Genomic DNA, 13,208 nt, shown 5'->3' on the forward strand with positions numbered 1-13,208 from the left:
AACAAATTTATTGGTGAGTGAAACAAATTCACCATTATCAGCATGCAGTATAAATCAAGGCTAGGAGTCCTATTTAATTTTACACCTTGGTGATATTTTAAAGGTTTTTTACAGTAACTTGCAAGGAGTTAATGTGCTATGAATTCATTCCAGTACATTGATTTCTGCATTAGCTCAGTGAAAGATGCAGTTCTTTGGCAAAAGCAAACTTTTGGAGGTAAATTTGATTGGTCGTGTAATCCATAATTTAGAATCTTTAATAACAACTTATTTCATTGTTCATGGATAAAAATCACTGTCTGGATGACCCAACATTCCAGCAAATAAAAACATAATTGATGTTTCATTCTGAAGTTTATTCTATGCACATTTCAGCACAGAATGAGCTTTGTTCTGTGCCCCAGGGCTTGCAGGAAGTTGGCTCTGAATGAGGATGTTGTCATCTGCCTCTTTCTAGGTATTCATTCTGTAGGAGGTATTTTTGATGTCTCTTGTTGCCACCTTTAGGAATTAGGTTTAAGTGCTGGTAAGATGCAGGGACTGATGGCCATAGCACTCAATCCATTCAGTGAAGCTTAAACTTCAGGACCTCCCTCTTGCATGCACCTTTTCCGAAGTGGAGCTTTCTAGGTAGACTCCTCCTGTGTTCTTTCCTGTGATCAGATATGGAGTGGGTTAAGAGATTGGAGACCTGGAGTCCAGTTAAGGAGCCATTATAATAGTCCAGGTGAGAGATAACGAGCATCTGGCCTTGGCTGGTGGAAGCAGACTTGGAAAGACAGAGATGGACTCAAAACACAATTGATTTACTGATCCAGTAAAAAATCGCTCATTTTGTCAATGTTATTTTAGCCTTTAATTTATATGGAAATGATCTGGAATGAGAAATGGCACCCAAATTTGAAAATTATTACCCTATAATTTTTCTGTTTAAGCATCTTTATAGAATTATGTTCTCTATCAATCACTAGCACCAGAAACAAGATAAGGAAAAAACATTTTTACCTTGCTATATAGTTTTTAGTAATGGTAAAATATTAATATGCTGCTTGTATTATATATGTTATTTTCCCACAAACTCCTGCTTATTATATTTTTGACCTTACAGTAGCAAAGAAAATTTAAAAAAGGACATGCATTCTTACATTTTTATTTTCACAAGAGAAAATTGAATGATTGAGATTTAATATTTTATTCCAGATCACATAAGGTCAGATGTTGATTTATAAGCCATATTACTAGTCCTTTTTTAAAATAATAAATTATATATTTTCCTGAAATACATATCTATAGGCTAAACTTTTGCAAAGTCACATTCTCATTGGATGATGCTGCCATTCAGACTGTGCTAACTGCTGGAAGAACTTAATCTTATTTTCCTAGGACATTATGTATAGATGCTCAAACTACCTAAATATTTTTATGACCAACCTAGATAGCATATTAAAAAGCAGAAACATTATTTTGCCAACAAAGGTCCGTCTAGTCAAGACTATGGTTTTTCCAGTGGTCATGTATGGATGTGAGAGTTGGACTATGAAGAAAGCTGAGCGCCAAAGACTTGATGCTTTTGAACTGTGGTGTTGGAGAAGACTCTTGAGAGTCCCTTGGACTGCAAGGAGATCCAACCAGTCCATTCTAAAGGAGATCAGTCCTGGGTGTTCATTGTAAGGACTGATGTTGAAGCTGAAACTCCAATATTTGGGCCACCTCATGCAAAGAGTTGACTCAATGGAAAAGACCCAGATGCTGGGAGAGATTGGGGGCAGGAGGAGAAGGGGACGACAGAGGATGAGATGGCTGGATGGCATCACTGACTCGATGGACATGAGTTTGGGTAGACTCTGGGAGCTGGTGATGGACAGGGAGGCCTGCTGTGCTGCGATTTATGGGGTCACATAGTCGGACATGACTGAGCAACTGAACTGAGTGCTCTTTACTTGATCTTCTGAAGAAATACTTTCTTATGCCACTATTGATGCGTTAGGATAAGATAGGTTTTCGTATGGTAACAAATGAAACTGACAGTTTCAAAATCCCAGAGATTGAAAGCCATTAAGATCATTCCGTATCCATGTCCATTGTGCATTGGCTGGTGTTTTTGGAACCTCTGGTGTATAGAAGGAAAGAGGGGAACAAATTACACTCCAGCTCTCTTCTATTAAAAATAATTCATTACTTAATTAATTTACTTGGTTGCTCCTGGTCTTAGTCGCAGCATGTGAAATCTAGTTCCCAGACCAGGGATTGAACCTAGGTCCCCTGCATTGGGACTGTGGAGTCTTACCCACTGGACCATGAGGGAAATCCCTACACTTGAGCTCCTAAAGCTGCCACCTGGAACACTTCACTTCTGCTTACACTTCACTGGATAAAGCAAGAAGATCACATCTCAATTCTAGAGTCAGGGAAGTGTAATCATGCCATGTGTCCAGAAGCAAAACCAAAAATATTTGGAGAATAGCACTGATGATGTGACAAGAATAACAGTGTCTCAGTTGTGCTCTGAGATCAGCTTTCAGAACTTTGAAAGAAAATGTAAATTACTGATTGGTGTAATTTAAGTCAAGATTTTCTCAGGGCAAGGAGATGTCATGAGAGGACTTTATACAGGCTTTTGCAGCCACAGTCCTACAAATTACCCAGTAATATTGTCTTGTCTACAGTCTGCAGCTTTGCAGTGTTTCAAATGCCAAGTTTATTATGTGGTTAAAGCATTCAGTCACTTTAATGCTAACAGCATTTATTTGCAGTAATGATAAAAACTGCTTTGGTACATACAGTCCTAATTGAATGGTTCAAATGGTTCTGTGTCTAGTGTTTCATTTGTCCTAACATCCTTAATATCTTCTAAGAGCAAAATATCTCTTCTCTCTGCCTAGAGGAGCCAGATACGAGGCTATTAATGCTGAAACTCAGTCTATATGAACACCTGCAGATACCATCTATATTAAATTGCCTGAGTAATTCAATTTAGAAGAACAGTTCTTTATATGATTTGGTTGATTGATTAAATTGACACTGATACATTTACTTTGAGTAAGTGAACCAGGTTGAGCAATTAGTCAAAAACCTGTGCTTCCTGAAAAAATGTGCCAATCTTTTATTTTCACGTGATAGACAGTTGAAGCCAGAATCCATTTGTTACCTCAGATTTTATATGATTTATATATATTATTTGTATCATATAATTAAAGTCATTGATTATATACTATGTGGTTTTTTTTTTTTCTTACTTATAAGACTGCTTTCTAGCAAAATGTGAAATTCTTTAGGGCCAGGGTTGATTTTCTGTTTTGTTACTCTAGAACCAAAGAGAACATTCTGGGTTCAAAATAATGATTTTTTCCTACTTGATTGTGAGTTGTGTATCTCCATCAAGTCTGAATTCAAGTTTCCTTTCTAATTCTGACCAGTCTATAGGTTGAAGCTTTTCACCTTAATGACTTTCAATAGCTTTTCATCTGAAAGTTCACCAATAAATTATATTTTTAATTAAGAAAACTAGTTGACACTTAGATGATTTTATTTCTGGTAGATGTAATAAAATTTAATACATAATTATGCTATGAAATATTTGAGTTTTAGGGAATCCAGAAAACTTTTTCCTTAATGTGCTTATTAGATCTTTGTATGACTTCTTATTTAGCTGTATTCAGGTATCTGATAAGGTTGTGGATCCAGATAAGCTACTTTGTTATTTGTAGTACCATAACCATATTTTATAATGGTTAATATTAGAGAGTCTGTGCTGATGGGTTTTCATATATGCAGTAAAGGTATTCTTCTACCAGTAGGGAATATATTTTCAAAACTGTTCTTTTTATTGTTGCTATTGTTATTCAGTCGCTCAATTGTGTCTGACTTTTTGCAACCCCATGGACTGCAGCACGCCATGCTCCTCTGTCCTTCACTATATCCCAGAGTTTGCTCAAACTCATATCCATTGAGTCGGTGATGCCATCCACCATCTCATCCCCTGCTACCCACTTCTCCTCCTGCCTGCAATCTTTCCCAGCATCAGGATCTTTTCCAGTGAATCAGCTCTTCCCATCAAGTGACTCTTCACATCAGGTGGCTCTTCGCATCAGCTCCAAAGTATTGGAGCTTCAGCATCAATCCTTCCAGTGAATGTTCAGGGTTGATTTCCTTTAGGAAAGACTGGTTTGATTTCCTTGCTATCCAGGGGACTCTCAAGAGTCTTCTCCAGCACCGCAGTTCAAAAACATCAATTCTTCCATGCCATAACTCAAAATTTTAAAGGAAGAAACAATGGTACTTTAGGTGTTTTCCAGCTCTTCCCTTCTCAGGCCTCCAGATGCCTAAACAAGGTTAGGCCCATTTTTGAAAGACTGCATCTTTGAAAGAATGTAACTGCTGTTCATGAGCAGTATTCTCAGTTCAAAATATAAATACACAACAGCAAGCTGGCACTTCAGTTCACACTACCTAGCCACATGCTAGTGGACTGAGATTTTAAACAGATGTTTGTCAGTGTTTCCCTTGAGAACAATGGCAAAGTATTGAACTAATTTCTCAAATTCTTTCCGGTGGTAATATTAAAACATCTGCCCCCATGCTTTCCCCACCTTTCCTGAAAAATATCTAAACCATTCTGACTTAAGTCATCACATACTTTTAAGTATGGTATATTTTACTAGATAAATGATAGGACTAAAATGTATAAATAAATCTTTAAATATGGACAAATGAAGACATGATATCATTGGAACTCACAAAGTTCTCCCAGATTTTCACTTTGAACTGGGGAAGAGATAAGCAATATTTTATTTTTGGTAGTGTGTTTTTATTCTTTTAGCAATGTTAGTCAATAGAACATTCACTGTCTAGGCAGATGTTTGCTATTACTTTATACAGTGGGAAAATATAAGTAAATTAACCTAGGTTATTTCCTCAGGCTTAATATCATCAATATTTCCTTCTTTCACATCTTTCAAAACAAGATTTTCAGGGGGCGGTGAGAGGTGTGAAGGGGAAGTGTTAGTACTTGAATGCTAAAAGAAAAATTTCCACAGCACATAATATCCTGAGAAGTGGTCTTATTGATGAGGCCATCAAATTTAGAGAGCTGTGTTTTTACCTACATCTTTTTTTTTTTTAATTTTATTTTTACTTTATTTTACTTTACAATACTGTATTCGTTTTGCCATACATTGACATGAATCCACCACAGGTGTATACAAGCTCCCAATCCTGAATCCCCCTCCCACCTCCCATCCCATATCATCTCTCTGGATCATCCCCATGCACCAGCCCCAAGCATCCTGTATCCTGCATCGAACATAGACTGGCACTTCGTTTCTTACATGATAGTATACATGTTTCAAAGCCATTCTCCCAAATCATCCCACCCTCTACCTACATCTGTTGAACTAACCTAAAGAGCAATGGGCTGCCATCTATGGAGTCACACAGAGTTGGACATGACTGAAGTGACTTAGCAGCAGCAGCAAAGAGAAATATGTGGAGATTAATAATATAGATTGAAACCAGGTTCCTGGGCTTCAGCCCTATTGGGAATAAGTCATTAAATTCCTCCAGCTATAACATACAGACTCTATTAATAGATTTTATTCAGCTCATCTTTATCTGTAATATCAATAGATACTTTTTGAATACCTACTATGTACAATGTATATATCTTATAAAATCACTATGTTGTTGCATTCTATACTGATAATTTTGTAATAACTACTTCATGCTCAATTTCATATGCATACAGATAACTAAAATAGAACATGAAGGCATCCACAGGTCAAGTAATATGTTGGTCCAAGCAACACATTCTGCTTATAAATTATAGTGTAAAATATTTTTGGTAGAAAAAGTGCTTCTTTCATAGCAATTGGATTTAGATTTATGAATGTGGCCAATGCAGCTAGTCTGTGGTATGTTTTATGTAAATGAATTTTAAAACATTATTGAAGTTTCCATAGTCAGAAATTGGAATTCTCTTATGGCAGGTTAACTTGTAGGTAGCCACATTTGATCATATTCTATTACCAATAGTTGCAGGTATTATGTATATATAACTAATCCTTTCAATTATAAGATAGGTATAAAACTATGCAGTTATTAATGGTTCTCAGTATGGTCTTTCCTTTGGAAAATACTCTAGCATGCCAATAACTTTTTTGAAAAATAAATGTCACTGTTGTTCAAATCTGTTGAATTTCAGAATTATATTTTACTCATTGAATTTATGACCTTGACTTTCATAGAAATCCTCTGGTTTCATGTCTTATCATAGGGAAAAAAAAAAAAGAAAAACATATCGCTAAGAGGCCCTGTAATTAAAAATCCTTCAATATGTAAATATAGATGATATTTATATTAAATCTTCTTGATTTAAAAAAGCATCTAATTCAAAATCTGTTTTAAAATAGAATCTAAGTAGACACACAAGGATTAACAAGTTATTTATATGAAGTCTCCTGAAACTTCATATTTGAAGCATTTACACCATGAAAATTAATTTCACTCAATTACTAATCTGCTTTTTTCATTCCATAGCAAATGGAATCATTTTTTGACTCAGTTTCTCTATAAAACCAAGTATTGCCTGTGGCCTCTAGTTAATTTTATAGTTAGCATTTTTTATATACCTAGTACTAAGTTAATAATCAAAACTTCTTAGTAATGACTGTACAATTATAACTATGATAAACAATAGAGAATGTACAATTATAACTATGATAAACAATAGAGAAGGTTAACAACCCCAAATAGAATTTGTTTTCAACCTCAGAGGGATCCTTCTTGATGACTTAGGTGTTTAAATTGTGCTCTTTCTTATCAGTGAGTGTTATTTGGGAATACAATCATTCTAGTATTAATGTATGAGAAATATAACTCTAAAATTAGTGAGAGAGTGTAGAGAGATAGCAAGTGGTGAAAAGATGGCTTATATAAGAAAATGATTATCTTTTCCATTGTGATATGAAGATAGAAGAAAAATATGGAAGTTCATGCAAATATAATCATAGGAAATTAAAAGAGCTCATATTCATTCTTATTCCTTCTGAAAAACAACAGATCTTAAAAGTTTGAAGATAGGAGAGGAGGTTTGGTAAAGCTGTCCTGTGGAATGGGAGTGAGGAGAAAACTCAGAAGAATCACCAAGCAGTGTGTGGCATTAGCACTGCCTTAATCTGCACTTGGTTTCCAGTATTAAGCACAGAGTAGGAAGGTAGTTGGACCGATTGACATCTGCAGTTTTGCCAGACTGGGCATAGCAGAGGAGTGATGGGGCCAGATGGTCAACCATACTTCAAGAGAGTAGTTGAAGTAGTGTGTATGTGTGTGTGTGTGCACGTGTGTGTGCACGTGTGTGTGTGTGTGTTAGTTGCTAAGTTGTGTCCGATTCCTTGCGACCCCATGGACTATAGCATCTGAGCCACTAGGGAAGTAATAAAAGCTAAACTGGTTAGAGGAAGAGCAGAGTGTTTTCATGAGGAAAGGCATAAATATTATTGGAGAAGATGAAGTAGTCTATGTGGAAAGATTTCAAGATATAGGAGAGGGAAGGGCAGGAGGAAAACAAGTCAGGGAGGTTGTTCTGAGACTAGGTTACACATTAGAATTCTCTGTGGATCTTTGAAAACTACCACTGTCTAGGTCGCATCCTCTGAGATTTGGTTGAATTAGTCCATAGTCTAACCTGGCCAATGGGAACATATTTTGTGGCCAAAGTTGAAAATCTTTGTTTAGACCCACTTATGAAGAATCTTATAGTTTTTTTCAAAGTGATTATCACTTTATTTTCAAGGCAATAGAGAATCAGCAAAGGTTATAAAAGGACTAGTATAAATTATTATGTATTTTAGAAAAGTAACTTTTTCCTCAGAGTGACTGACCAATACCAAAGAGAATGATTAGGAGAAAAGGAGACTCGTGGAGAGACTACTTCAGTATTCTGGGTCAGAAAGAGTTGAACCAGGGATGAACCAGAAGAAATATAGAGTAGGGGACATTGTTGTGATGCTTCAACATAAGAACTAATTAGTATATGTGTAAAATGTTGGAGGCTGGTCTAAGGTAACTGAAATATTTTTTATTTTGGATAATCTGTTAGCTTTCAATTGCTGCATAACAAATTAACATAGACATAGCACTTCAAAACACGTGTTATCTCACAGTTTCCATGGGTCAGGAGTACAGCCATGGCCTCTATAAATTCTTTGCTGAAGGGTCTCACCAGACTGTAATCGAGTTGTGAGTCAAGATTTAAGACTCTGCAGAGGTGTGATTGAGGGAAACTCCTATTCCAAGCTCCCTTGTAATTGTTGGCAGAATCATCTTCATGTATTAAAACCCACAGAGATGAGATGCCTGTTTTCTTGCTTGCTGAGAGCCAGGGGCTGTCCTCAGGCCCTAGAAGCTGCCTGTAGTCCCCTGCACTGTAGGCATTTTATGGCACAGCTATTTGCTTCTTTAAGACCAGTAGGAGAATTTTGTTCTACACACACACACAGACAAAAGGCCCAATCACTCTTTTAAAGTTTTTCACCTGATTAATTCAGGACCCCTCAGAATAATCTTCCTTTGTATTAATTCAAAATTTGGCATATAAATAATATCTCTGCATTCCCTTCCCTTTTGCCACATACCATAATCTAATCACAGGTCTTGCCCAAATTCAAAGGGAAGAGATTATACAGGTATATACACCAGTATGGGCTTCCCTGGTGGCTCAGACGGTAAAGCGTCTGCCTGCAATGTGGGAGACCTGGGTTCAATCCCCGGGTCCGGAAGATCCCCTGGAGAAGGAAATGGCAACCCACTCCAGTACTCTTGCTTGGAAAATTCCATGGCCTGAGGAGCATGGTAGGCTACAGTCCATGGAATCACGGAGTCAGACAGGACTGAGCTACTTCATACACCAGTACATAGAAATCAGATATGTTGTAGTTAATTAAGGTGAGGAATATAAGAAAATTAGAATGTTCTAGGAGAAAACTGGTGACCTCAGCTTTAGACATGTTAAATTTGAGGGTAATCGGGCATCTGATTAGAGTGTATCAGTAGGTGGCATAGAATTCATTGGAGAGATGGAAATTGGGTATACATATCTGGTAACGATCTGTAGAGGTGATGGTTAATCAGAGAAAGATTGTAGCAAGAAGTGGGCTGTGGACAGGAATAAGAGCTTGGAAAGCTAGAACATCTGCAACTGTGCTTCAGCCCTCACCTCTTGATTCCAGTCCAGTATCTCATGTACAACCTTTCACTATGCCTCATTTTTTCTTTTAGTATATCCTGCTCTTCCTAATCCGTGGTTCAGTCTTTGCCCTCCTCCTACCTTCAAGTCACACTACACAACAGTGAGAATCAAGATCATTTTTGTGAAAGCTTTGCAGATTGAAGGCACTGAGACTGACTATATTATGCTCTCTGTTCCCAGAAAAGGACATGTAGATCCAGTGCAGGGGGAGATAGTACTATCATTAACCCTGAGCTGCTTCATTTCTTCTTATTAGAAAGGAAGACTTTGCACTTTTCCCTTCTTCCTTCCTCAGTCCCAGATTTGCCTATGAAGTAAGCAGATGGCACAAATTTGGAATGGAAAAGTAATCATATGCATCTCTCTTGGAAATCTTTTGTCTGTTTATTGAAACCCCTGCAGCAATATTGTTAGGCAATCTGATCTCTAATAATGGAAACAAAGTAAATTTGATCAGATTTTCTTCCCTTCTTTTAAATCTTTTCCAGGCTATATTCAAGAAGAATGCGTCATTCCTTGCCCATTTGATTGCAAGTTAAGCGACTGGTCAAGTTGGGGGTCTTGCAGTTCATCTTGTGGGATTGGAGTGAGAATTCGATCGAAATGGCTGAAAGAAAAACCGTACAATGGAGGTCGCCCATGTCCCAAATTGGATCTCAAGAATCAGGTAAAGTACATGAAACAACAAATACAGAGCTGAAAAAGTATCTCCTTTATTATTTCCTGTTGAAATTGAAGTCATTATCTTGTTATAAGTAGCTCATAGAAAGTTATTAGAAGTTCAGAAGAGTGGATAAGAGGGTAGAAATTAATATAATAGAATTAGTAAAGAAGATTTGCCTACTCCTAGGCAATGCCGAGAATGACTTGGTAATATTAGCTATAATGATGTTTACAAAAATTAAATCCAGTTGGTTTTTAAATTATCTTGAAATTTTATTTGATTAATCATATTATAAAAGGTTTTTGTGTGTATGTAATAATGTTGGGAGAATATCAATTACTTTATGGCTGTAGATACAATTAGTGGTCTCATCTGCATACCCCAAAACTGGTGTTCTGTTTTTCCTTTACCTAACTCTTCATCCTAATTTTCTTTGTTCCTAATCTTGTCAGTGTTTTCACAGCTCTTTCTGTCTCTTCTGAGCTATTTTTATACCTTTTCCCCCTAAATCAAAGCTGTTTTCATAAATGGAACCTAAAGCATACACTGTCATTTAGATATCAAATAAAATTGCCATCTTAAGCAAAGCTGATTAGAATATTTCATTTGAAAAGTGAAAGTGAAAGTGAAGTCGCTCAGTCGTGTCCGACTCTTTGCGACCCCATGGACATCAGGCTCCTCCTTCCATGGGATTTTCTAGGCAAGAGTACTGGAGTGGGTTGCCATTTCCTTCTCCATATTTCATTTAGCTTTATCCATATAATAGACACTAAGATTTAATTAAGAATTATGATAGAGAACTCAAATTTCTCCCATGATTGCATACTGTTATTATACATGGACTGATATATACATTTTAATTAACTGAGTAGGTAAAGTATAAGATGAGAGTTGTTAATAAGTTCTTTATTAAGTGAAGTGTGTCTTAAACATGGGTCTGCAAATCCTTTATGACTCTGAAACTTTTAGCAGAATAGCTACACAGGCTTCTATTACTAAGTCTACTTGTTTCTTCCCTCTAATCCCCATTTTGATCAGACTTTCTATAGAGATTGTTTAATGGAAGGGAAATCAAGGTCTAGTTAATTAATATAAATAACATATCTAGTACTACTTCTATTTAGATATCATTTGTCATTTCAAGACTGACATCTCTAGCTGGTTTTGTAAGTTTTGATAAAAGATACATAACTTGCTGAAAGTGAAAAATTATTATAATGGCAAAAAGTTTGTGTTCTAAGACAGGGCAAAGTATTAGGCTGGTCTTGTTTTTTAAGTTATGTGGAATAAAATGATGATCCTGGTTGCTTCCTTTGAAGCAAATATAAAGCATATTGGGGAAAAAACAATTCAGAGCATTGCAAAATCCACACAAATTTTGTCAAAAAAAAAAGTTTCGGGAAGGGAAGGATGAGATATGATTAATTAAAACAGGAGGGGAACAACCCAAGTAGGGGAGTTTGAGGAGAGAAACCTCCTCAGTATGAAGAAAGGTATGACCCAGGCTGATGATCAGAAAGAGGACTTTGAAATGAATCCTCTGTCTGAAGACTAGTTTACCCTTCCTAGGGTATTTTCCAGGCATTTATTAAAGAAGGAAATAACTGCTAGGCATTTAATTATAAATAATGTGTAATAATTCTTTTGTCTCCTCAAAACAATAAAAGAAAGCAAAGCCTTTATAAAACTAGTGTTAAACACTAGTTTTAAATTGCTAATTTTAAGAACTAGAAAATTATCCAGGGAGTAAAAGGATTTCATCTGAGCACAGATCCCCAAACCGTATTCTTACTATGTGTATACAAATGTATCAAAAACTGTCTATCAAATTTGAGAGTATGGATAAGATAAAGTACTTGTATGCCTGTTAGGACTTAAAGGAAACTTGTTCTAAACATTTAGTTCAGTTCACTTCATTTGCTCAGTCATGTCTGACTCTTTGTGACCCCATGAATTGCAGCATGACAGGCCTCCCGCTCCATCATCATCTCCCAGAGTCTACCCAAACCCATGTCCATCGAGTCAGTGATGCCATTCAGCCATCTCATCCTCTGTCCTCCCCTTCTCCTCCTGCCCCCAATCCTTCCAAGCATCAGAGTCTTTTCCAGTGAGTCACCTCTTCGCATGAGGTGGCCAGTTTCAACTTCAACATCAATGAACACCCAGGACTGACCTCCTTCAGGATAGACTGGTTGGATCTCCTTGCAGTCCAAGGGACTCTCAAGAGTCTTCTCCAACACCACAGTTCAAAGGCATCAATACTTCAGCGCTCAGCTTTCTTCACCGTCCAACTCTCACATCCATACGTGACTACTGGAAAAGCCATAGCCTTGACTAGATGGACCTATGTAGGCAAAGTAAAGTCTCTGTTTTTCAATATGCTATCTAGGTTGGTCATAACTTTCCTTCCAAGGAGTAAGCATCTTTTAATTTCATAGCTGCAATCACTATCTGCAGTGATTTTGGAATCCAAAAAAATAAAGTCTGACACTGTTTCCACTGTTTCCCCATCTATTTCCCATGAAGTGATGGGACCAGATGCCATGATCTTCGTTTTCTGAATGTTGAGCTTTAAGCCAACTTTTTCACTCTCCTCTTTCACTTTCATCAAGAGGCTTTTTAGCTCCTCTTCACTTTCTGCCATAAGGGTGGTGTCATCTGCATATCTGAGGTTATTGATATTTCTCCCAGCAATCTTGATTCCAGCTTGTGCTTCTTCCAGCCCAGTGTTTCTCATGATGTACTCTGCATATAAGTTAAACAAGCAGGGTCACAATATACAGCCTTGACGTACTCCTTTTCCTATTTGGAACCCGTCTATTGTTCCATGTCCAGTTCTAACTGTTGCTTCCTGACCTGCATACAGGTTTCTCAAGAGACAGGTCAGATGGTCTGGTATTCCCATCTCTTGAAGAATTTTCCACAGTTGCTTGTGATCCACACAGTCAAAGGCTTTGGCATAGTCAATAAAGCAGAAATAGATGTTTTTCTGGAACTCTCTTGCTTTTTCGATGATCCAGCGGATGTTGGCAATTTGATCTCTGGTTCCTCTGCCTTTTCTAAAACCAGCTTGAACATCTGGAAGTTCGCGGTTCACATATTGCTGAAGCCTGGCTTGGAGAATTGTGAGCATTACTTTACTAGTGTGTGAGATGCAATTGTGTGGTAGTCTGAGCATTCTTTGGCATTGCCTTTTTGGAGATTGGAATGAAAACTGACCTTTTCCAGTCTTGTGGCCATTGCTGAGTTTTCCAAATTTGCTGGCATATTGAGTGCAGCACTTTCACAACATCATCTTTC

At 37.1% G+C, this 13,208-nt stretch overlaps 1 protein-coding gene across 1 annotated transcript in view; it reads left to right on the plus strand.

The window, feature by feature from the left end:
• The window catches only part of THSD7B (thrombospondin type 1 domain containing 7B), an 889,260-nt gene that overhangs the window by 629,858 nt on the left and 246,194 nt on the right, over positions 1–13,208 (plus strand). Inside the window, exon 14 of the mRNA XM_040228521.1 lies at positions 9,733–9,911. Coding sequence (XP_040084455.1) covers positions 9,733–9,911 — 179 coding nt within the window. The remainder of the gene's footprint in view (positions 1–9,732; positions 9,912–13,208) is intronic.

Source organism: Oryx dammah, unplaced genomic scaffold (genome assembly GCF_014754425.2).
Source record: "Oryx dammah isolate SB20612 unplaced genomic scaffold, SCBI_Odam_1.1 HiC_scaffold_27, whole genome shotgun sequence".
In the NCBI taxonomy this organism is placed as follows: domain Eukaryota; kingdom Metazoa; phylum Chordata; class Mammalia; order Artiodactyla; family Bovidae; genus Oryx; species Oryx dammah.